General features: G+C 32.3%; 2 protein-coding genes across 3 annotated transcripts; one reads left to right on the forward strand and one right to left on the reverse strand.

Annotated features, from left to right (window-relative positions):
• Positions 1 to 6,354: 6,354 nt before the first annotated feature.
• On the reverse strand, positions 6,355 to 7,101 carry LOC139905716 (uncharacterized). The gene has a single exon (XM_071889372.1). The coding sequence runs from the start codon at positions 7,099 to 7,101 to the stop codon at positions 6,355 to 6,357; it is 747 nt and encodes a 248-aa protein (XP_071745473.1).
• Positions 7,102 to 9,984: 2,883 nt separating this feature from the next.
• Positions 9,985 to 22,526, forward strand: LOC121119666 (angiotensin-converting enzyme). Of its 2 annotated transcripts, none has more exons than XM_040714401.2 (6): positions 9,985 to 10,110; positions 10,189 to 10,531; positions 20,459 to 20,835; positions 20,887 to 21,033; positions 21,108 to 22,013; positions 22,064 to 22,526. In XM_040714401.2, the coding sequence occupies exons 2-6, from the start codon at positions 10,289 to 10,291 to the stop codon at positions 22,410 to 22,412; spliced, it is 2,022 nt and encodes a 673-aa protein (XP_040570335.1). In that variant the 5' UTR covers positions 9,985 to 10,110; positions 10,189 to 10,288; the 3' UTR covers positions 22,413 to 22,526. The 2 variants fall into 2 exon arrangements, with proteins under 2 accessions (XP_040570335.1, XP_040570336.1); XM_040714402.2 differs by having other exon boundaries at positions 10,091 to 10,114.
• Positions 22,527 to 26,008: the final 3,482 nt, after the last annotated feature.

Raw genomic sequence — 26,008 nt, forward strand, 5'->3', positions numbered from 1 at the left:
GTCAAAATCCCCTATTGAAAACGTACTCCCAATTCATATCCTTATAAAATCTTAATTTTTCAAAATATAATCTTAAAATTTGGAATATTTCATCATTATTAATTTAAAAAAATCAGTAAATTATATAAAAATATCCTATTATATAATATTGCTAGTGATTTTGAGCATTATTCTTGGAGTGTACTTGTTTAAAAAATACGCCCATCAATTTTTAAATGCATAATGTGACAATGTTTCTCTGTTTTTAATTCAAAATATTATCAATCATTCAACAGAACACAGCTCAAACTAGTAGAAAGTATAAGTTTGTTTTATATTATATGATGGTGACTGGTAATATTACACATCCAGAGTAGACATAGACATACTAAGGTTTTGTATAGCACAATCTCTCTGTTACTAAAAATATTAGTTCATAAATGCTTCTAAAGGAAAAAATAAAATAAAAATCTCCTAGATTTTAAGTGTGTTTTAGGGCAGACCAAGAACCAAAAAGGTAGAAAATCAAATATTTTTGGTAGTTAATTATATGTTTGTAAATGTTATGCATAAAATTTTTATACTTTATTTAAACATATTACATCAGTCAAAAATTATAAAAGCATGTATTTGAAATTTTATTTGTTTAATTAAAATAATGAAGGAGGAAAAGAAAAAGAAAACGGGTAGATAAGTAATCAGATCAAGAAGTGAGGTTCCCATACGAGCTCTTTATAGACCCCTCGCTCGCTCTTTTCCTTTTCACCAATATATCACTCAGTATATTATATGACGTAGTATCGATCATTCTATGTTGAAGTCATGTTGCTGGAACATTGTTCAATAATTAAACTCTATAATAAGTAATACCGCAGAAGAGCCATCCCGAATTCCTCTGGTCTAGAGAATACCCTGGTCCGTCAGTAAGCTTTATACACAGTAATGATTCATCATTTTCCTGTAATCTCTGACTGGGCAGATACGGGTTCTAGGATCTCCATTGAGTGGGTTACATACTCTTCCAGCCTTGGTAGAATAGGCAAGATTATATCTTTAAACCCATATATTATCCCTTCCTGGAGTATCTTTACCCATTGGAGAACAACTGGTGTTGACAACTAAACTGGGATTGACAACTAAACATGGGGTTTGCACTTTCTTATATCCTTAAGAAAAATTAAGAGGAAATAGTTAAGAGTAGTTCTTTTAAACGTTTGCAATTTTCTCTGCCCTTATCCCAAACGTCTGCAAGCCCATTTTAATACAAACATACACAAAGGAAAAGTAAGTCTTGTAAGAATGTCACTCTATCACGTCAGTTGCTCATTATGCTTACTTACGAACACACATACCCCGACTTCTTTTAATCAGGAACAAAAACGTTTTGCCCTTTTATTTATTTTGTACAGTTTATATTGTAAAATAGACACCACGTTTTTGACTAAAACCTCAATTCGTCCAAAAATTCAGAAAATATTACTAGCAGGAGGATGAAGACCTACTGACGATGATTTCCCGGAACCTTGTGACCTAGTAGTGGTCAAAATTGTCAGAAATTCAGATTTGTTGAGGAAAATAAAAAAAAATGAGAAGAATTCTGACCAATCGATGAAAGGAGTCACTGACAGCATTGGTGCAACTTCCCATTCAACTGTTGACTTTTTAACCGTTATGCCTCCCACAAACCAACTAAACATATTATATAGCTGAAACAGTATATATATGTTTGTAGCGAGTGTGCTGACGTGAAAAAATATACCATTAGAAGTGTTCCTTATTCGCGGAATTTGAAGTCATCTTACTTTTTGAACACACCTCGTAGCTCAGAGTAATTCCAGTCTATATGTCCTTGCTATATGCGGTGATTTTTTTTCAAGAAGGAAAAATCTTTTATTCCAATATTGTTATTTGTATTACCATATATATAAATCGAGAATATATGTATACTCAAATTCCAATAACATATATGCATATGTTATTGGAATTAAAGAAACATAAAAATAAAATCTCACTTACATTAACGTGCTATTTTATTTCTTGATATTTGCTAAAGTATACAAGTAGTAATTTTATTTGTATTGATTCTCAAGAAAAGGGTTTTAGTATGAGCAGAACACTCATTAATTTACCTATATAACATATATAATATTTGAACAATACATATTTATCATACTATCATTTTAAATTATAATGAAAATATAAAATCTCATATATCAATAAATTCAATATCCTTTTTCGGCCAAATATCCCAAATTGCCCTTCGGCAAAAATGTTTTCAGCCAATTGTCATAGTAGCTATTTCTAACAATATGACTGGTAGTAATTTCGTTGCATAACAACATTGTCGTGTGTAATTTCGTTGAAATTTATATTATATTCGAGCAATCAAACTATGGGATGATAAAAAAATCATCATCAGCCACTTCCCGTTATTATCATACATGCCTTCTAATATCCAAAAATAAACCTTGGCAATCAAGTCGCACAGGTGATGCGTTGGGTCCCAAAGAAGTTTGAACTTCAGCACTACCACGTTTCTAAGCATCAATGATAAGGTACTATAATACACCCCAGTCCACATAATGTGCAGATAAACTTCTGGGCCCCAAGATATGTTAAATTCTCCACTGCCACTTTCCTGAGCATAAATGAAGCTTTCTATTATCCCAAAATACAACTCGGCCGACAGATTATTAATGGACATTATAATTTCTACCTATTTATACAAGGATGATACAGCTATAAAAAAACATATGTGAATTTATGAATAAATAAAGCGATTACTCTCACCAACCTTGTGCAACATTTCACTACATTGTCCTTTCATATTACCCGTGACAGATCGGTTATAGGTGGATTTGGTTCCAAGGATGACGTTATGCAAGGAGATATTTGGCCTTGGAGCCCAGCGGTTCACTTGCACAACCCGTGCAACAGGATGTATTTTGGGATATTGCAATGGGTTACTGATCCTTAAGGAAGCGTAGGGTGATGAATTTAAGATGTCATAGAGCCCGGTAGTTAACCTGTGCAATCCGCGGCCCGGAGTATATTATAAAAGGTCCTTGATACCTAAAGAAGCACGTATGGTGGAAATGACCCACCTTGGATCCTAAAAGTTCAACTGTACAGTCTGTGGGCCGGGGTGTAAAATGTAATATTAAATATGTTCTTACATACTATGTTTCTTCATCACTTAATAGTTTTATCGTCCTAATTTATTATAAATTGTACAAGATAATATTGTAATATTGCCTTGGAATGAAATTACTAACAATCATATTGCTTAAAATGATGTTGCTTCACGATGATATAACCCATCAAAAATTTGTCTCACAATGATAATGTACACTACGATTTTACCAGTTTTTACAATATTACATTTGTAACATAATCATTTTACATTGAACCCACGTATGTAAAATGCACATGAATACTTTAATAGGAGGGCAGCTACTTATCCATAGACGAATGAGATGATAGTTACACCAGTTGGTCATCATACTAGGGTTCTAGGCTGGGTATACCATCGGAATAATGCTCCAAAAAGGTTAAGAAAACAGTGTTTGCATCATGATATGGTCATTTGACATACATGATCAATAGTGAGGTGGTTGGTCCCTTTCCCGTCTACTGGGTAGCAAAGTCTATAGATCTTCAGAAAGTGAAAAATCCGATTTCATGCATGAACACTAAAATAACAGTGATCTAAATGAAAGCAGAATTTCTTTAAAAATTATATTCAAAATACATATCATACAATTTTTTTGTTCTTTATATTATTTCGATAAATATTTTCTGTTAATGTATCCTGTTTGAATTAACCTTTCGATACAATTCAATGCTAAAAATCCTGTTTTAAGTTTATGACATAATAAGGGAGAGTAATTAGTAGCTAGAGTTCTATGATTATACGGAGTGGTCCATTAAAATCTGAGCACTTTGAATTTTCAACTTCAACAAGATATAATTTATTAATTAGCAATATATTTTCAACAAAATTAATACAATAAATAGATGTGTGTCTGAGCTCTCTTAATATTAATAAAGCTGTCCTTAGTGGCAATGATGGCTTCCAGGCGGGAGTGGAAGGCCTTTGCACTCACTGAGGATGTAGTCTTCTGTCATGGCATCCTAATGCTCGCTGACAGTGGCTTTGTGGTCCTCGGTGTTTGGATGACAGTCACAACTGTTCTTCCCTCGACATCTACTCAAAATGTGTGGTCGAGGGTGTTGGCATCAGGGCCGTAAGGGAGCCAAAAGTATCAAAAGTAGCCTCTCCACCCTCACTTTTTTGATATAATTCTGGCCAGTCTGATGTGAAATCCCAAAATCTCTTGTATGTCCCCTCATGGACTTGAGGAGATTTGCCCCGGGCTGTTTTTTCAACTCCTCCGGGTCTAGTTTGTCGAGGACGAGTCCTTCTTCCTCTCCCACGTTTCGAAGTTACGGCGTAGACTGAAGATGCCCAATTGCTTCGAATGTGCGAATACAAATTCGTCGATCACGTTCAAGTGTTATTTTCTCGACTTGTACGTAAGCTTCAGAGCTCAAATTTTTCTTTTTTTGTAATTAATTGTCTATGCTTTAATATCGAAATATGAATTAATTTCAATCACTCAACCTTCATTAATTATTAAATGAGTAAGTTTTCAGATTTCAAATGTGACGCATTTTCATAATTTATACTCTTGTAGACATTTATTTTTACTATTCAGTAATTTTTTTTCTTAAATCCAATTTGATCTCAAACTCCAAGACTTCTTTCTCTATAATGGTAAATATATGTATATAATATTAATAAATTAATTTAAGAGTAAAATAAAGTTAATCGGTTTAGTTTTATGTAAGCTAAGTGTTTGAAGGCAAAAAGGAACTGGGGAAAGTAGGATCACTCTAATTTGGGCAAGAAAAAAAGAAGAAGAAGAGCAAGAAATGAACAAATACCAAGCCAAAAAGGCATAAAAAAATTTAAAAGTCATGTAATAGTACAAAACAATTTGAATTGTATCCATTTAATTACGTTAAGTTTAATATGCTAAATAAATTTATTATTTACTTTCTAGATATATTCATTAGTTAATTGTATTATTTGAAATATATATATTTATTGATAAATTTAATTGTGTTTCAATGATTGAGAAAAACACTATTATTTTCTACTATTATCTAGAAGAGTTTAAAGCAGGTCTGCAGAGTCGGTACATACAATGCACGACTCCAACTCCAAATCCAGTATTTTGAATGTCACCGACTCTATTTTAGAGCCAATATAAGTACTATTAAATAATTTGAGTCTATAGACTAATTAGTTAGCGTCGTTGGTTATCTCAAAGGATCTTTTTTGCGTCGAATGATTCGGATATGTTTATCTTCATTCCTTTGAATTAATATATTTTCATTCAGATATCAGGACCACACACCTCCTACTTTAAGTTTTAATCTTGAGGGATCTTGTCAATTAGGACGAGGTTCTCATATTTCACTCGATGGATATCATCGACTTTAATAGTGAGGTTTTTCATTGTACAGATGTCCCTTAACATCAAGGTCAATGGGAGCGACTTTTACCTCGTGGATCATCGTTCATAGGCTCCATAATACATGGATTGCTCTGGATATTGTCCTGAATAGTCCTATACTCCGAATACTCATGTAAGAAGTAAAAAAAAAATACTTGTCAGAAAGAGAGATAATATCCTAATGAAATACCCCGTGATAGAGTTCTCATTCTATATCAATAGCTACTTCATAGAAACTCTGGAATCAATTCCTACTAAATTCAACTCCACTTTGTCTTCTACTCCAAAAAAATTATTTTACTCATTTAAGTCCTTCAGTGTCCTTGTTGTTAAAAAAAACAAAGAATTGACTTATCCCTATCACACTGATATCAATTCAATTTATAAAGCTTATTTCGTTTTGTATGCTTTGTAGTCTGTAAGAAGTCATAATTATGGTTTCTGTGCATGACGCTTCAAGCTTCATTCCTGACTCAATTATAAGTTTTGAATATATTGTCATTGAAAAAAAGTGTAAGACGCTCCTCAACTCTCAAAGATAATGTGAACCTCTATTCTTGATATACAGAAGTTTATTCTGTTATTATAATCATGTATTATAGTTCAAGGGAACTGTTACAGGATTATGTGAGAGAGAAAATAAACCCTATAAGTTACAGAGATAAATGCAGACAAAAAGCTATTGCAGGCATTATCCACATCTGCAGCCTAGATCCTCGCCCACACCTTCTGCATGGTTGGCTTCAGGCTGTCCACATTATTGTGTTGCTTTGATCATACATCCCTCTTCAACTTCCCCTAGAAGAAGTAATCCAACGGATTGCAATTGGGAGAGTTGGAGGGCCAGAAGTCGTCAAAGTTGGTCCTGATGAACTCTCGGCTGATCTAGGACGTATGACAGGGGGCAGAGTCCTGTTGCCACACGTAGGGACGTTTGTGGAAGTACAGTCGACCTAAAGTACTCCACATACACAGTAGAATTTACCGTTTCTCCCTTCTTGAACAAGAGTTGGTGCATGACCTTCCCTGCGCTTGTGATCCCGCCCAAGACCATGATGGAGCTGGATTTCTTGAAATTATACATATAGGGGACATTGTCCTTGGATGTGAAAACCCATCTGTGCTTTTGAAAGTTCCTTTTGCGTTCAATAGTGAATATTTTCTCACCAGATAAAATGATGGTGTGACTTGCGTTGGACGTCTTGAGCCTAGAGAGCAGAGTCTTGCAGTAGGCCAACCTGACCTTCTTCTGTTTTTCAGTCAACAGATGACGCACAGACAACTTGTAGGAGTTCATACAAAGCTCCCCTAATGCATTTTGGATGGTGCTGCGAGCCACACTCTTCTTCTTGGGCAGTGTTGTCTGATTCAAGGATGGATGAGCGGTCACAGTCCTCTTCAGGCCTGCCAGAAACCTAAGAGTAACTTTACAATCACTTCTGGCACTATGTGGGGATCTTTCCTCCTTTTCCTCATTTTTGAACCTGGTGTAGATGTCGTAGACAGTGTTCCTGGCGTATCCCGTGAGCTTGATGATAGTTACTGCTCCATGCCCTGCACGAGCGAGCTGGATGCCAGTGGATCTTTTGGTTTGCTCCATGACTCTTTGGAAGAATATTATCCACAAGACTGCAACCTCTTAATTGAGACACTCTGATGTGAACTCAGTGCAAGGATACCAGTGTTATTATCAATATAATTTAATCTGAATTTATCTAGGCAGCCCTGTAATTCTTAACTTAAATAGAATTCCATTGACAAATCTGCATCCCATTGCAATTTCTAAATTTAGTTAATTGGCAATCTTCTACTTAATTAGTAAATTGTTTGTCACTAACTTTGAATATTACTGTCGTCGGGAAATTGTAGCCTTATACAAATAAATTATTCGCCGAATTTAATGAATACAATTCTTTTATTATTTATTACAAAATATAATCAATTTTAGACATTAAAGATATTACGTATAATATTTATGCATTCTCCGTTTAGTTTGTTGAATGTGTTTGAATATTACAAATTTATTTTGGGTTTTTACTGTTCCATTATTTATGTGTTTGTACCTTTTAGTGTCATACAGAGAAGAGAGGTTGCGAGAGTATTCCTATCCTTAGTTGTAAAGATATGTGTGACCGATGTTTATGAAAAATTCCCTTCCCTTTCTGTAAAGAAAATAATACTAATAATCTTGTAGTATTTTACTTACTATAAGTCAATCATGTTTTTCCTTTGCGGGGGGTCGAGTGGTTTATTATCCTAAAATTAAAAAAAAGAAAAAGAAACAGCAATTTAATTCCCTTTTAACACAAACAACCAATCAAACATTCAAAATAATTAACATACTGATATTTAAATCAACTTAAGCGTTAAAAAGCCGAAATACAGTATTCACATATCTAAAATTAGTTTATCATTAAAAATAGACTATTCATAGTCAATAAAACTTCCATCCAGAGCTTTTGGTTTCTTGTTAATAATTGTAATCTTGTAATAATTATATTCTTTCTCTTCTCTAGGGAATTTGTAATGAACCCATAATTTACCCACTATGTGTAACGAGAAATCAGATGGCATTGAATGCTTTTTAAAATCACCATGTGTTGATCCCCCATCTCTTCCTGAATTTTTCGATAAGACTCAAACCAGATGAGGTAGGTGCATATATGTGGTTTTTGATCCTCACCTTCGAAATAATTTTTAGTTCATGGAAAAATGCATTTACAGGTCTTTCAGGACAAACCAACCACACTTTTTTTTGAAATGTGTATACATACATAGTTGATTATTATCAAATATCAATCTGTAAACCACTTTTTCTATTTGACCAGTGTATTATGATTAACTTTAGTGAAGTAATACATCTTAGAAATTGACTTATATAGAAGTTTATTTAATATAATTATACGCAGACTTCTTTATAAAAGAAGGGACATATTTTGAAATTTTACAAGTTTTTTTAACAAAAAGTTTAAGTATTAAACGATTTTATGTAATTTTAATATATATATTGAATACTCTTCAAGGAGCAGTATATAATATATTATCTACTACAGCATCTAGGGAGGTATACATTCATAAGGAAAAAAAAACCCTCTTTGACCCTGTGTTAAAAAAAAAAACACGTTAAAAAATAAATAACCCCTCTGGGAGTGGGACAGACGCAGAGAAGAAACTTTCCTTTTCGGGTCTACTACAGGTAGATGATGAAAACATACAACATAGGAAGATTAGTTCACATGATTACGAATAAAACAACTAATATAAAACAAGGATTCTTAAGGTCAGTTTTTTGGGTAATCATAAATAAAATAAAAACAGTCTTTCATCCGGATATTCATAAAAAAAAAAAAAAAAAAAGAGGAAAAGAAGAAAATATTGGCATACGAGGTGTGTTAAAAAAGTATGGTTACTTTTCAAATTTCGCACCCAAAATACATGTGTATGCTCGATTTTTTTAATTTTGTATATTGGCACATTCGCAACAAACATATTTTTTACTGTTTCAGCTATATAATATGTTTAGTTTGTTTGTGAGAGGTATAGCACGATTATTGGCTATTGAAAAGCATGGATCAAAGAAATTGCTCAAATTTTGTTTAAAAAGACAATTAAGTGCTTCCAAACCCTTGAAAAGTTGACAGTGGCAAATGTTTGCAAGTGGTACAAACTCTTCCAAGATGGTCAGGAAAATACTAATGAAAAATAGATGAAAAAGTTGAAGCAGTGAAGAAAGTTGTTTTTGAAAACCGTCAAATCGCTATCAAAGAAGTTGTTGAAGATATTGACAAATCGCTTGTGTCGTTCCATAATTTTTTTCGAACGTTTTCGAGCATGAGACGAGTGTCAGCGAAGTTTGTTCAGAAACTGCTTAATATTGACCAAAAGAATTGTACCATTTTTGGCCGAAAACAACACTACAACACACTCAGTCACCACATTCACCGGATTTTGCCCCAAGTGACTTTTTATTGTTCCCAAAACTGAAGAGACCTGCATAAAAATCCCGGAGATTTGCAACAATTGAGTCGATAAAGCTTGCATCGCTCAAGGTTATTCCAAAAGTGCTTATAAGAAGTGCTTCGAGGATTAGTAAAAGCGAGGATTGGTACAAGTGTATCTGAGAGGTATTACATTGAAGGAGACAACAAAAATTTGATGATTAAAAATAACTTTTTGTCCTAAAAACACAAAGTTAATTTACTTTTTGAACTCACCTCGTACTTATAACACTCGATTTCAATTTCTACTCTCTTCCAAAGTGGTTCAAGAGGTTGAAATAGCTTCTAATCTAATCAATTAAAGTATAAATATATAAATAATGTGTCTATTTTCCTTAATTAAATAGAGGAAGAGTAAATAAAACACATTTTATGTACTTGCTATTTCAAAATACGTTTTTGTCAAAAACAGTTTCAACATTCATTTCAATTAGTGTAATTATTGTACCCATTCGGTGTAATGTCCTTATTATGGATCTGATAGAACTTTGTACATTATTATATAGTAGCACATTGTATTGAGAGCCCTCTTCATCTCGAAATACGAGTATATTTGTGAATATTTATTTAAATGCCCCTCTCCTTTTCAGTTTGTGCGCAAGTCTCTACAGGTAAGTAAGTATATATGTACATAACAAGGCTTTAGTCTGCATGAAGTTCTTTTTAACTTGTTGCCTCAATCCACTCAGAAAAACAAGTTTCCGTGTGAATGTTGTTGTGAGAAGACGTCATTGAGGTTGTTATTGGTGCTGAAGCTAAGTCTACATTCATTATTTTCTGGATCCAACCATGATGAATCAGGCAGGGATTTTACATCTTTTGCTATTTTCATTTGCTCTGCTATTCTTATCGATCCATGCACAAAGTCCACTCGAGGCTGTCAATCGATCAAATGAAGAGAAAAAGGCTGAGAAGTTTTTAGTGGAGGCGGAAGAAGTTCTTCGAGTGGCTGCTGAGAAGTTGAGCAAAGTGAGTTGGACATATTCTACAAATATCACTGAGCACAACGAGAAATTAAAAATCGAAGAGGAGGTAAGATATCAAAAAATATATTCATGAACTATGAAGTAATAGGTATTTATGTACATACAACAGGGGCGTCCGCGGGGGTAGGTTGGAGGGGCTACAGTATCCCCCCCCCCAATATACAAATTTCCATAAAATTAAATTGATCCTTTTTTTCCAAAAAATTTCATTTTTTGTTAATAGCTATAGACTTTTGACATTTTTTATACAAAAAAAATAATATTTTAAATTTTATTTTTGTTTTTGAACAGCTATAGATATTTGAATTTTTTTATATATATTTAATTATTTGTGTAAAGCTGTGTGTTTTAGAATTTATTTTTCCAAAAAATTTAATTCTTAAAATTTAATTTTGAATTTTTCTGTCAATATTTTTTTTTGTAAACAGCTGTCAGCTGTGGAATTTTGAAATTTTGTTCATTTTTTTTCAAAAATTTGTATTTTTTGGATTCTTTAAAAAAAAATAATCCAAAAAGGTAACCGCTCCCTAAATGTGTTTTTGAGGACGCCCCTCTTGTCCATATGATTGACAACTTCACAGTCTGTGTTTGAAGGGTTGTCATTTGTCAAATTTGGCAATGTTTAACTAACCTTAACAAGCTCGTTAAATTACATTCCAATTACTTTAAAAACCTACATCGTATCCTTCTTTTGTTTTCCTGACATATTTAAGAAAGATATTCATCCTTAAAATATCATATACCACTCCATTCAACCAGTATTTCCTAGATGGAAATACATCGAGTTCAGAACAAAATACAGAAACAATAAAAGCACTTTTACATAAGTTTTATTAATCATACTTTTAATTCGGGGATTGTTTTAAAGGTAAAAATGACTCTGAACGAGATTAGTCCTAAATTACTATAAACCCAGCTATTTTAGAATTCAGATAATTGATAGAAAAACTGTCATCAGTTTTGGATTCTGCACTCAAAGATAAATTCATTTTTTGGCTTGAATTTATTTGTAAAAAGTGAGTGTTTCCCCGTGGCATTCATTCAGTAATTATTGGCCCTTCTTTTTGCACATACCCTCTCTTTGCTAAAAGTGTCCCTTTCTGCTTTGTCCCTTCCCGCACTTTTCAAAACCTTCCACCGCGCCTGAATCTGCACTTGATTCAGAGTATTAATTTATGCAAAGAGAAAATATGAAACATAAATTCTTCGAGATCCGAATTGATGTTTGAATTTAGAGATAATATGGACTGGAATTCTCAGGTGAAATGCCTAGTTTTTCAATCAATAAGTCGCATGAGACACGAAATATCACATATCCACAAATTGATAATGATGTGAATTAGTAACTGCAAAGAGTAAGGCCATTAATTTTTTTTTTTTTTTTTTTTTGAATAGTCATTTGTTGTAGGAAATCATTTTTATTTAAATAAAAAAACCCCTTCCTACATTTATATTTTTTTAGAAAATCATTCTAAGCTAATAAATGCATTTCAGTTTATGTTCCTGAATTATTATATACATATTTTTAAAAACTAGATACAGATAACATCTTTATTTGGTTGTACACGCAAATATGCCTAGATATAACTGCTAAAATCATTTGTAAGCTTTAGAAAAATGTAGTTAATTAAGACTTTATTGATTTATGTTTGTAACTATGTAAGTCGGTAGGAGGTCAAAATGTCGACCGACAAAATAGAGAATGGACAAAACGTCCAATGGATAAAATGTATAATGGGCAAAATGTCGAATGGACAAAACGACAACCGGCAAATATTACATTTCAAAATATGAAAAACAAATTCCACGACATTTCTCTCCGGACATTTCTAACCCGAGATATTTACCCCACCACTCCTACCTAAACAAATAGTAAGGAACCCTTATAAACCCCCATTTATACCTAGAAGTTTGGGGGTATCTTGGGTACCGCCAGACTCAAAATGAGATGAAAAACGAAATAGTCTCAAAATTGGGGACTTTTCGGGGTGTAAATGGAGGTTGGGTAAATTGAAATAGTAGTGGTGGGTTTAATATCATTTTGGAGCCAGGCCATACCCGAAAACAACTCAAACATTTAGGGGGTACATATGGGTTGTGAGGGGCTCTTAGTGGTTGCTTAAATAGTGGCGGTGGGTTTAATCCGATTTTTGGACACGATGGTGACTGAGAATAGACCCAGCATCTATAAGGGGAATTAGGAGGCCCCTTACTGATAGTTTATATAGGAATGGTGATGCTGGGCAACACCATTTGGAGTAACCCTTTATTTTATATTCTATGGTCGACCTTCTGTCAGTCGACGTTTTGTCTATTAGACGTTTAGTCTATTCGACGTTTTGTCCATTCGACGTTTTTTTCGGTGGAAGTTCTGTCGGTCGACGTTTTGTCCACACACCATGTGAGTCACTCATATTTAGGTAAGTATGTACAGGGTTGATTCTATTTAGTGGTTCAGGTTTTATTATTTTCAATCCGGAATGACATTGGATCAAAATCACAGAGGAGGTCAACTTGATATCTTATCTCTGAGACACTTGGAAAGAGCTAAGAATATTCTAAATTTTCTCAAGGGCGACAAAATGGATGATTTTTTTTCTCTGTTGACGCCACTGTGAATAAGCAGAATAGCCGCTACATCACAACCGAACATTCAGAAAATATATCAGCTTCAGTGAAACATGTCTTAAGAACAAAAAAATACAACCGGAACCATGGTCTTTGGCGTTGTGGTGTCTGCCCTTCCACTTTTGTGAAAAGGAAAGAGCGGCTCCATGCAGATGCTTATATCGAACTTCTAGATATAAAAATGCTACTTTGTGTCAGAGAAAAGTTCGGGTACAACTATGTTTTCACTCAAAACGGAGCTCTGTATCATAGCGCCGCTAAGACCCAGGCCTTCCTAAGAGACAACTTTCCGGACTTTTGGGACCTCAATATGTGGCCACTCTCCACTCCAGACGCAAACCCCTTGGAGTACTCTATCTAGATACTTCTAGAGAGGAGAGGGTGTGTGACACTCCTCACATGAGTGTCCAGGGTCTAAAGGCTTCCATCAAGAAGGAGAGGACCAAGCTCGAGTCTGACTGCAATGTCAAGGGCCGTAAGGGATTTAGTCCTTGTATTGCGGATATTGTTAGAGTTGAGGGCTCATATATAGAATAAAAGTTGTGCCAAGTACTATTTTCATATGATTTTGTTAAATTAATGTCCTCACAAAACCTATCATTCAAATCCACATCTTGAAACATATGAAATGAGTATAAGATCAACCCTGTATATCACCCCTAATTGCCTTTGGATAAAAGTTTAGTTCTTCACGAAATATATCTTTTCAAATTATAATGATTATTAAATGAATATTATTCCAGGTCTTTTGAGAAAAGTAGAGTGGGTTTGATGATTGCAAAAGATTATTTTGGTACAAATTGAAGGGTCTATGTGGTGTATTGGTTTTTGAAGGGACATGGGATCCTTTTTTAAGTTTATAACATGTATTTAGGGGGTGGAATGCAAATTTTGTAAATTTAAACTCTAAGTATATAAAATATAAGTACTCATAAATACATCTTGAGTCTCACCCTCATTGGTGGTTGTGACTAAATATTTAAATAATTTAAGACATTTTGATCAAGACTTGATGATATCCATTTGGACTTTTGACACATTTGATTCAAGTGATAGATTATCTCTTTCTTTGAAATTTATATCCATCAAATCTTAACAACTGAGAATAGGAATGCTCTCGCAACCTCTAATCCCTCCATTACTCAAAGATATTCAAAATACAACTACAAGTAACAATATATGAATATATTAATATTAAATTATAATGAGTAACACAACACAGTATTAAGGTGGTAGTGTGATATTTTAACTTAAAATACAGTGTTTGGTATATTTTTGTTTGGGAAAGATATGTATTGCACGAGGTTACCGTAGTAACTACTGAGCAACTAAGTTCTAAAGTATCCAAAGTAGCCCCGGAAACATAATAAAACCACATTTTCATATGTTTCGTAAGGATGAGTCACAAGGAAAACTTTGAATTTAAGCTGTACCTAGCCAAAATTAGGAATCTTCCAAACACTCTGGCTTATTTGAACTACATTTTAAATTTGAATCCGAGGATACTAAAAAATTTCGTCGTAAAACTCCTAACATAGTCCAAAAATATTGAAAAAAGATGCAATTCTATCCCAGTTTCGAAATTTTCCTCTTTATTAATCTAATTCAGTTCCAACACTTAGATCCCAATCTTATCTTTCTCCATCTTGAGTCCTTAAGCAAATAAAACTTCTTTAAAAATGACATTACAAACTTTGAGAGGATGGACACATTATCTTCCTTATAATTACTTTACATGGAGCTTGACGGCCGTGTTTAATCAAAGAAATAAATTAACATTTTAATGAAATAAATACTCTACAATATTACATTTGTGAATGTAATTGTGGGATTTAGTATCTCAGTCCATTATAAATTGTTGATTCAAATTAGGTAAGGGATTTAACAATTTAGCATAATTTTGCGCTTAAGCATTGAAGATTTTTTAATTTTAGGTACAAAAATAATGAGCTTCCATTTCACCGCCTCTTTGCATATTAATACGAACAATTCTATTCATAAATGCAACGTATTGCTGAATATACAAACTTACTTCAATTCCTTATAGTGTTCTTGAATTTTATACTGAATGATTCAAATCTTATTGAAGATATTGATCATGTAAAGTTATCTTGACATATCAAGAAAAAACAATTAAATATAATTGTTTTACTTAGGAAAGTGATCAAGAATGGCATAATTTATTTTAAATCAAATTGGATTAAGGTGGACTTAATCGTCCATCTGATATATGTTTAACTTGCACTTTTGTATTTGAAATATTTTTTGAATTTCAAAAATAAGTCCATTTTTAAGAAATCACTTCTTCAAAATATTTAAAAAAAAATTATAATTTTTGTTATGAAAATGTTAGCAGATGACCAATTTGCTTTCGACATTCTGTAATCAGAAGGTTCATCGTTTTCACCAATACATGCCTCTTATTAAAAGTAAAATAAAAAAATAAATCGAAGGAATAAAATTTAATAACAAAATTAAATGGGGAATTAATAGGAAATAAACAATTTATCTTCAAATGTATCTCTAATTGTCTTAATTGTTAATTTTTTTGTCAAGAAATACTACAACAATAAAAAGATATAATAATAAAACTAAAAAAATATATATATTATGGGAACAATTTATTAAAATATGTAATCAATTTATTTGCGTAGAGATCATAGTTCTTGACAATGGTAACATTTCAACATGGTGATAATCAATTTAGTAAGGCAGTCTCATTAATTTTTGAAATTTGAATGACATTCATATTGTCCAATGACATCAATGAATCACAATTAGTCGATAGTAAGGCTTGAAGAGTCTAGGAAGTATAGTAATTAATGCCCCCTACGGACTGTACAGTGTACAAGACGAATTCATTATCATAAGTGGAATTGCAATCAGATGAGTGTGCTGGAGATGATACATTTGTTTGTCAAGGACACTAAAGAACTCGAATCAATAGAATATTCCTTATAATAGGAGAAGAAGTGGAATTTACTGTAGGAGGAATCACTCTGAGGTTTAATTAAAGAACTATGGATGGAGGATGGATACCAACTGGCGACTGATGTGATGGATCAATGAGCGATGTTCCACAGAGTTAGAAGTCATTGTCACAGACCTTGATGGAAAAAGTTATCTCTACGATGAATGTACCTTCCATAATTGTAGGTGAAATCCACTGAGTAAGCCATGTGCTCCTCTTTATAAAAGGACGATATCCCTGAACATCAAGTTCAAGGCTGTAGGTGTGTGGTAAGGGTATCCAAAAAAAAACATGCATTCAAAAGGAACATATAAAGATATTAATTAACAATTCATACACTGGCCATCTACAATTACTGAATATACACCTCTATCTTTTATCCTACTTTTTTTAAATCTTCCTTTTATCTCTACATGTATCCCATGTATCTCTTTATGTAATTATCCTTTATTTAGATGTTATCATTTTTGTTAAAACGGTTCAAACTAACTGTTGAAGCATCCTCATCATGAAATACATCATTTATATTTAATATATACCCAATAATTTCAAGTCCTGGCATAAAATTAAACACTTAATCTTTTTAAATCTGAGTAACATGAATGGGAATCCGTGGAACAATGGGAACTATTATTTTTACATACATCATAATCAAATTGATTAAATATTAGTTTCCCAAAAACTCATTGCATCAGGTGAAATTGTTTTCGCCAAAATATCCTACTATCATTAAATTCAATTGCTCACCACTCCATTAATCTTATATACATTAGGATGATTACTTTTTGACTTTTTTTATACAAAAAAGTTATTTACTACTCTGTTAATAAATGAACTGCCCAAATATGACAAAAGTTACCTTTATTTGATTAAATCCCCCTCCCGAAAAAGGTCACCCATAAATCATTTATGGCATTAAATAATGTTCTTGAGGTCATTGATATATTTATATTAACAAAACATTATTGTTATATTTTATAATTCGCAAGAAAGACATTTCATTACTTAATTTCAGGAAATAAATTGTGCCTTGCACGTATATCTGGGGAGCCTTAGCCTCATTAGCCTCTCGTTTCTACTAGGAATGGCTGATATCAAAGTATTTTCGGATCTGAAATCATTAAAAATAATTTTTCAATCTGATATTTTCCAAATGTACTTGTATCGACTTTACTCCAGACCGCATTTTGATAACAGACTCATAGTTTAAGTATACACACGTTGTTACCTTTATTGTATAAGACAACCTTTCCTCCAAAAAAAAAAAAACACGAAATCATTTCGTAATTAGTCAATAAGTCAATTATACCAACTTTTACTTATTTCTCAAATACTCTTTACTCATTTTCATTCTAATTTTAAACATTTAAAAAAAAAAAAAATTACATACATATATCAGGAGCGTCCGCAAGGGATGGGCTGGAGGGGCTTTACCCCCTTCCACACACACAATTTTTTTTTCTTTTTAATAGAAAATTTTATATTTTAATTTAAAAAAAAATAAATTGATTAAGATTTTGCCAAGAAAATTCTACAAATTGAGTTTTCTGTGAATATCTATGGCTTTTTGAAATTTTTCTTAAAATAGTTTGAAATTTTGAAATTTTTCTCAAAATAGTTTGAAATTTTTAATTTTTTTTCAATAAATTATATATTTGAAATTAAATTTTTAAATTTTTTTTCAAAAATTTAATTTCGTGAGAATTAATTTATATTTTAAAACAAATTGTATGTTTGAAAAAAATTAATTTTCTGTGAACAGCTGTTGATTTTTTAATTTGTTTAAAAAAAAATAATATTTCAATTTTTTTTTTATATACATATTAAAAATTTTTTTTTTTGATTAATATTTTAAACTTAATGTCTCAAATTTTTTTCTAAAAATTTAATTTTTCAAATTAAAAAAAAAAAAAAAAAAAATAAAAAATCAAGCCTTTCCGCAAATATAATCCTGCGGACACCCCTGTATAGAGTCACAATATAAAAATCCTACATTATATCTTATTCGATACTGTATTATAATATTGCTGATTGATATATTATTATAATTGTGGCTATACATTTTTAAATGTATATGATAGCCAGAATGTCTTCATAGAAATAATAAAATGGATAATATATATATAACATAAACGACAAGGGATTTACAAGAAATTGTATTCCTGTTCTTTTGGAAACGGAGGATATGTTAGAATAACTTATTAATTCGTTTATATGTGAAAAAGAAATACACAATGAAATAGCCATGACGTATCAAATGAGAACCAACAGCCGACCACAAAATACATTGGACATTTTTGTGTTAGCCAGTGTCCTAAATAGTGATGGGACGTTAATCAGAATCGGAGAATAAATAATTTGTTCTGGAACTGTAATCTGGACCAGCATCGGGGAAAAAATGTTTAATTTGCGATTCAGATTCTTATTTATTATCGTTATTTAGCTATTTATTACTTTTCTTAGTTATGAAAAAAAAAAAAAAAAAAATAGCCCTTCCCCAAATTAAGAAATTTTTGCCTTCTAATAAAAAATTTAATATTTAAATTTTTTTTCAAAAAATTAAATATTTCAATTTTCTTTCAAAAAATTTTCTTTTAATTTTTTCCTCATAAAATTTAATATTTCAATTTAAAACTTTTTTTGTTTGAGAACATCTCAGTATTTTTCATATTCTTTTACACAAATTCTATATATGAAATTTTTTTCCCAAAAATTTAATATTTGTATTATTTTTCCAATTTATTTCATTTTTTATGATTCTAAGTGGATTTTGGAAATTTTTCTTCAAAAAATTTAATTTTTTATGAATAACAGTTGATTTTGGTAATTTTTTTTCCGAAAAATTTATCTGTTTGGGAACATTTGCGGATTTTGGGAATATTTTTTGAAAAAATTTAATTTTTAAGAATTGTTGTGGATTTTTATACCAATTTATATATCAAATTGTATATTTGACCTTTTTTTTTTTACAAAAAATCTAACATTTGCATTTTTTTTTTTCAAAAAAATTTCCAAATGCTATGTCCCCCCTAAAATATAATCCTGCAGACGGCCCAGATAGCAAAATCGTATTTATTCATTATTATTTGAAGCATTAAAGAATCAGCATCCGGAATTTTTACTAGAATCGTATCGGAACTTTTTGGAATCGTCCTATCACTAGTACTAAGTTTTAAAAACATGACCAATGTATTCTTTCATTCATCTCAGTATAGGTATTCTTTGTATTAAGCATTCCCTGGTTAAAGAAATTAATCTTTTTTATACTTTTTTTCCATTCTTTGTCTTTGTCTAACTCCATCATATAAAAAATGGAACAAATATTGAAATTTATAAAAAAATCTTCTATACCGATACGATGCAGATATTGGATATTTTGTCCGATATATCGTTTTTCTCATTGCGATCCAACCTCTGGTTTCTACATATATGGTTTTAATCATTATAATAATTAAAAATATACTCAGAGTTGTATAAAATGCTTCTTAATACACAGTTGGGTGGCAACACAAAAGTAGGTAACATATCTCCTATAAGTAGATCATAGAGAACTGATCCGAATTTAAAAGTAATACAATTTTATCCCTCTTGTGTTGAATATTTCAAAATAAAGGCTGCAAAATTTTTGTACATTTATTTATGACAAATGTAGGAACTTTTGATTTTGTTCCGTTCCGTAATTTGCTGTCAGTAGCTCTGAAAAAGTACTTAACAAGTCTCGAATGATTGAAAACCCACTAGAAAAGTGAGAAATCTCCAATAAGTTTTGTTTGAAGCAAATAATGTTATGAGTATGAATGAAGTTGAATTAGTACAAATTTTTTTTAGTGTTCCTTTATTTCAGCAATGTCCAACCTGTAGCCTGCTTAATTTGTTAGTGCGGCCCATTAATGGGTGTTGTAGCTTCTGATGGAAAAAGATGCCTCTGTTCTTTTTCAAGACTGGACAAAAAATCCATATTGAGTTAAACAAGTTTTGCAAAAACCTTGTCTACATGTTATGTTAACATTATTTTTTTGCCTATTATTGAAAATATAAAATTATTATTGATGTATCTCTAAATCTATTTCTCGAGTTCACGTTTTGCTGCCCTACCCTGTATGTCGATTTATTATATAATATGTATCGGCAAAATGTATTTAGACGAATTCTCATAGAACTGTAAAAAAGTCACCATTCCAATGAATATACAAAATAGTTAATTTTAATAGATTAATAGTTGGTAATTGAAATGAATGATGTTATATTCAAATAAGACGATAGGAGGCGGACAAATTATAACTTTTATAATCTGCATGTGTACAAGTTACAACTTGTACATAATAGATATATATTTTACATACCTCCATTAACATAATTTTATTTACTTTTTAGAAAAGAGATGCTGCTGTTTTGTTAAAATATGGAAAAATGGCGAGAGAATTTAATTTGGATCTGATGTCTGACCCTTATATAAAAAGAAAGTTAAAGCATTTGTCTAATATTGGAATGGCTGCTCTAGAGCCAAATGATTTTGAGCAATATACTCAGATTTCTAGCAAGATGAATACTATTTATAGCACTGCAAAAGTCAAATCTTATAAGGACTCAAACAAACTATTAAGCTTAGAGCCTGACCTCAAAGAAATTTTTTCGAATTCGCGAGATCCACAAGAATTGGCCTATTACTGGAAGGAATGGAGAGCAGCTTCAGGAGGAAAAATGAGGGAGCTCTATAAGGAATACGTCAAATTTGTTAATATGGCTGCAAAGTAACATATATCATTAATTAATGTTATCTGAAGTTAAATTTCATTTTCCAGATTGAATGGATTCAAAGATGGTACTGCAATGAAGGTTAACAATTTCGAATCCGAGGGTTTTGAAAGAGAAATAGAATTAGTTTGGGAGGGACTCAAACCTCTATATGAACAAATACATGCCTATGTCAGATTCAAGCTCCACCAAAAAAAAAAAAAAAAAAAAATGCATAGTTTGTTTTGTCTTTATAAATTTTTATTATTCATTTGTTTTATCGCACTAGATATGGAAGTGATGTCATAGATTTGGAAGGACCTATTCCTGCACATCTCCTGGGTAATATGTGGGCTCAGTCATGGTCAAATATAAATGAAATTACTCGCCCTTATCCTGAAAGTTCTGACATTGATATCACACAAGAATTGGTGAAACAAGGATGGAATCATACACGCATATTTAAATCGGCTGAGAAATTCTTTATCTCTATCGGGCTGGATCCAATGCCCAAAGATTTTTGGATAAAAAGTATGCTTGTCAGACCCAAGGATGGCCGTGAAGTGGTATGTCATGCCTCTGCTTGGGATTTTTATAACGGAGAGGATTTTCGTATCAAGCAATGCACAAGTATAACTCAAAGCGACTTTTCGACTGTTCATCATGAAATGGGACATGTGGAGTATTATCTCCAATATCGAAACCAATCCTTTCTCTTTCGAAATGGAGCAAACAATGGATTCCATGAGGGAGTGGCAGACATTTTGTCCTTAGCAGTGGGAACGGCTGACTACTATAAAAGCCTTGGTCTCATGGACAAGAACGTTGATGAAAAAGATCCAAAAACAAACATTAATATCCTTTTCAACATGGCAACAGAGAAATTGGTATTCATGCCCTTTGGATATTTAGTGGATAAATACCGTTGGGATCTTTACTCAAATGTTGTTGATCCAGAAAAGGATTTAAACTGTCATTGGAACAAACTGAGGCTGGAAATTCAAGGTGTTTCTCCTCCAGTTACTCGTTACGAGTATGAGGGGTACTTTGATGCTGGAGCAAAGTTTCATATCGCAGGCAATTATGGTTACATTCGGTACTTCACGGCATTTATATACCAATTTCAATTTTTCAAGACAATGTGTCTTGCTTCCAAACGTTATGTCCCAGGAGATCCAAATATGCCTCTTCACAGGTAATTTTTAAAATTGTATTTTTAGATTGTATGAAAAAATTTATTTGTAGATGCAATTACTATGGAAGCGAAGAGGCGGGAGACAAGTTGAAAGAAATGTTGAGTCTTGGTTCATCTATTCATTGGAGAAAAGCAATGCAAATCATGACTGGATCTGAAGAGATGGACACTTCAGCTTTCAGAGAATATTTCTATCCTCTCGAGGAATGGTTAGAGCAGGAGAATCGAAAGAATAATGTAACCGTCGGGTGGAGAGTCAAAGGAAATAATTCTACTTGTATTCCTGGACCACCTGGACCTCAGATATCAGGATCATCAAAACCATCCTTATCATCTCTTTTACTTTTTATAATGGGGATTTTATTCATTTGTCAGTTATATTTGACTTGCCCTTCCTAGGGCTTAGAATTTCAATTACTTAACCTGTACATTTGATCAGTCATTAGTATAAATAATTTTGTTTATTTCTAAATTTTATTCAATATATAGCTATTATATCTACAACTACCTATATATACGTTTGTATAACTAAACTGTCATTAAAAGGATCCTTCTGCCACATACATATATACATTTTAGTAGTATCAATTGATAGGGCAGTTACATTTATCGTAATTTCTGGACTACACCGGGTGGAACCTTGAAACTTACACATGTTCTTTAATATTACGTTCAAAAAAATATTTTTCTGATACATAGTCAATGTCAAATTGATTTGTTCCATTCAGTCGCCCTTGCTATCACTGATGGCGATACACCTCTTGCAAAAAGAGTTGCTAGCATTGTGAATGATGTTTGGGTACATGGAAACCCACTCCTCGTCGACATAGGCCTTCACAGCTTCAACTTTTGGATAACGAATACTACTGGGTCTCCTCTCCATGTGAAAGAAAGGTCGAGGGGATTGACATCCGGAATGTATGATGGTCACATTCTCTTGTCCCTGAAGTTGATGTTGTTAGTAAGAAGGTCTGAGTAATTTTTGGATTGTGAGCGGGCCCCATCATGCTGAAAGACGACCTTGCCGTAAAGGAGATTTGGCTTGGTACAGGGTAGCAGATTGGCCGTAGAAATGTTGATAACTGCCGTGAGCCTCTAACCATCCAGGAAACAGATCAGGTGCGTCATTGGGGCTTCCATATTTATGATTTGGTTCGTAGCTCTCCTTCCTCTCTGTGGTCTGACATTTTCTTAACATTGTAGATGGTCTTACGAACCATTCCTGTAAGTCTGAATACCTCTGTTGGAGTGTGGCCCGCACGTAGAAGAGTTGATGCCATAAGCCTAGAATCTCACTGTGATGAAAAAAACCCAAAAAAACAAGTAGTTGGGCTTGATATAAAATTACAGTTAGTTACAATTAATTATTCCTATACAATTACAGACAAATCCAATTTTCTCTCACAGAACCTCTCAAATCAATATAATAAAAGTATGTAAGCTACAAGTTTCCGCCCGTAAGCCGCATTAAATAAATAATATACAAAGAATGGATTTTTTTAATCAGGAAATATAATTATTAACGAAAAGATATTGAACTTATAAAATTAGTGAAAGTTATTTAGTTCTTTATCATAAAAATAAACACTGGAACTAGATTGGACCTATCACAAACTTTTTGGTTGGAACAAATCTTTTTCCAGGCGGTGGAGTACCATTTCCTCGGACATACTTTATCCCTTTAAGTTTGAATGTGACAATATAAGTTTTTCTATTCAAAAGCATGCTGTAACGATGATATAAGTTAGCTACCTATAAAAAAAACAGTCACACAATTATTTTGAATTGATAGTTGAGAAAGTTCTATGCTTTATAATGCGTTAAACGCTTATAACAAATGATTAAAAGGATATAATCCCATTGTAGAGTGTACATTATAACCTCTTTTAAAATTGAGAAAAAGTGGTAAATTATGTAATCTACCATTTATTAGTTATAGCTCACAATTTTATTAAGTTTATTAAGTAGAATGACTCTATAAGCATTTAAAATGAATGGATTTTTTTCAAATTTACCCGAAAAATGATTTAAGAATATCAGTAGTTAATAATTTTTTGTTTTGTTATTTTAATCACCCCTTTTTTATGCCAAAGAATATTCTATACATAAAACAATTATAGTGACTAAAATCTGATGTATTCTTTTAGCTCTCCCATACTTCTACAAGTATATGTACTTCTCTAGGAGTGACCGGATCGTAAAGGCAAATTAAGGTTAAGATAATAACTTCTTCTAAGCGCGTTGTCCATTGCACACGTTCCATTATTTTAAATATTCCTTTAATTAGGGAGATGGAGTTGCACTGATTAAGTATTAGTAAACGCATTGAGGACTAACTAATAATTTATCCACAGCATTTTGTCCATTGATCTACTCTCCATTTTTTTAAATGTTTCTATAGTTGATCGGACGGAGTTGCACTGTTTAAGTATAAGTGAATAGTATAGTATTACAATTACTCCATCATACCATTTAATTATTGTAGAAATATTATGTTTTCCTTTGTTTTGATCAAATATCTTTTTTCTCTCGTCTGCTGTCCCTAGGTCAAAGATATTCCTTCCTCAGTAACATCACTCAATATATTTTATCTTTATGGTTAGGCTGAAACAAAATCGTAGGGGAAACACAGCAGATGGGTTCAGCAACTCTCTTTGTCTTTTTATAGTGATGTTATTGGGTGCATTTCTTTGAGTAAATGCAAAGCATAAAAAATATAGTTACTTAAATTTGTTTTTCCCCTTGATTTTTTGACGCTATATCTAGGGTTTTCAATTATTTTTATCTTTATATTCCTGAATCTCAATGATTTCATTCGTTATATTAATAAATTTTCCGTGAAAGTGGAAAATATTTGTTGTAATTATATTGAGTACAGCTTTCAATCGAGTAAGCACTTATCAGAGCAGTTCCTACGTCAAAAGAGTTAAATCCCATCCGTATACGTACTTAAAAAGTATGATTATTTTTATAATGCTCTTAATAAAAATCATAGAAGAGATCACTTGGGGACTTTTTGAAAGCTTCCTTCAATATGCACATCAGTACCGAGTGGTTCATTAAAATCAGAAGAACTTAAATTTTAAACTTCAACAAGATATAGTTTTTAATAGAATTTCTACAAAATGAATACTATAAATAGATGTATGTCGGAGCTCTCTTAATCATCATTGTAGCTACCTTTACTGGCAATTATGGCGTCCAGGCGACGGTAGGGGCAGTTTTTGTAGTCCTCTGTTATTGCATCCCAGTGCTGGATGACCGTTGTTTTGAACAGATCAGTGTTTGGATTATGGACATTGCAGGCCTTCCTTCGACATCTAACCAAAAAGTATTGTCAAAGGGATTTGGCATCAGGGCTGTAGGGGGAGGGTTGTAAGAATGTCTAAAAAGAGTTCAATAGAACGCAAAAGAATCATTGCATGGGGATGAGGGAATTGACCTAGGCAGTTTTCTTTAACTCCTCCGGGTCCAATTTGATTTGACAGAACCTTTCTTCCTCTCCAACTTTTCGGACTTACTGACGGCGTAGACGGGGGTCATGGAGACGCCCAACTGCTTGGGGGTGCGAATGGGAATTTGTCAATCACGTTCAACTGTCATTTTCTCAACTTGAATGTAAGCTAGAGAGCTCAGGTTTATCTGGTTTTGTAACTAATTACTTATACTTTAATATATAGAAATATGAATTAATTTCAATTACTCAAACTTTATTAATTATTGAATAAGCAAGTATTCAGATTTAAATGTACCACCTGGTAGAGAATGAAGTTCAGAAATACTCTGATTTGATAGAAGCAATGAATGTATATATAAGTGTACGATCGATATATGAATAAACCGATTACTTGGCGTGATCATATGTCTATTAATATTAATTAATAACTGATCAATATTAACCTACTATTATCGATGTAAAAAATATTTTTCTTTGTATTAAAAAGAGCAGTTATTCTAAAAAGATCCATTTCTAAAAAAGAAAGATTTTACTCTTT

This window comes from Lepeophtheirus salmonis, chromosome 6 (assembly GCF_016086655.4).
Source record: "Lepeophtheirus salmonis chromosome 6, UVic_Lsal_1.4, whole genome shotgun sequence".
Classification (NCBI taxonomy): domain Eukaryota; kingdom Metazoa; phylum Arthropoda; class Copepoda; order Siphonostomatoida; family Caligidae; genus Lepeophtheirus; species Lepeophtheirus salmonis.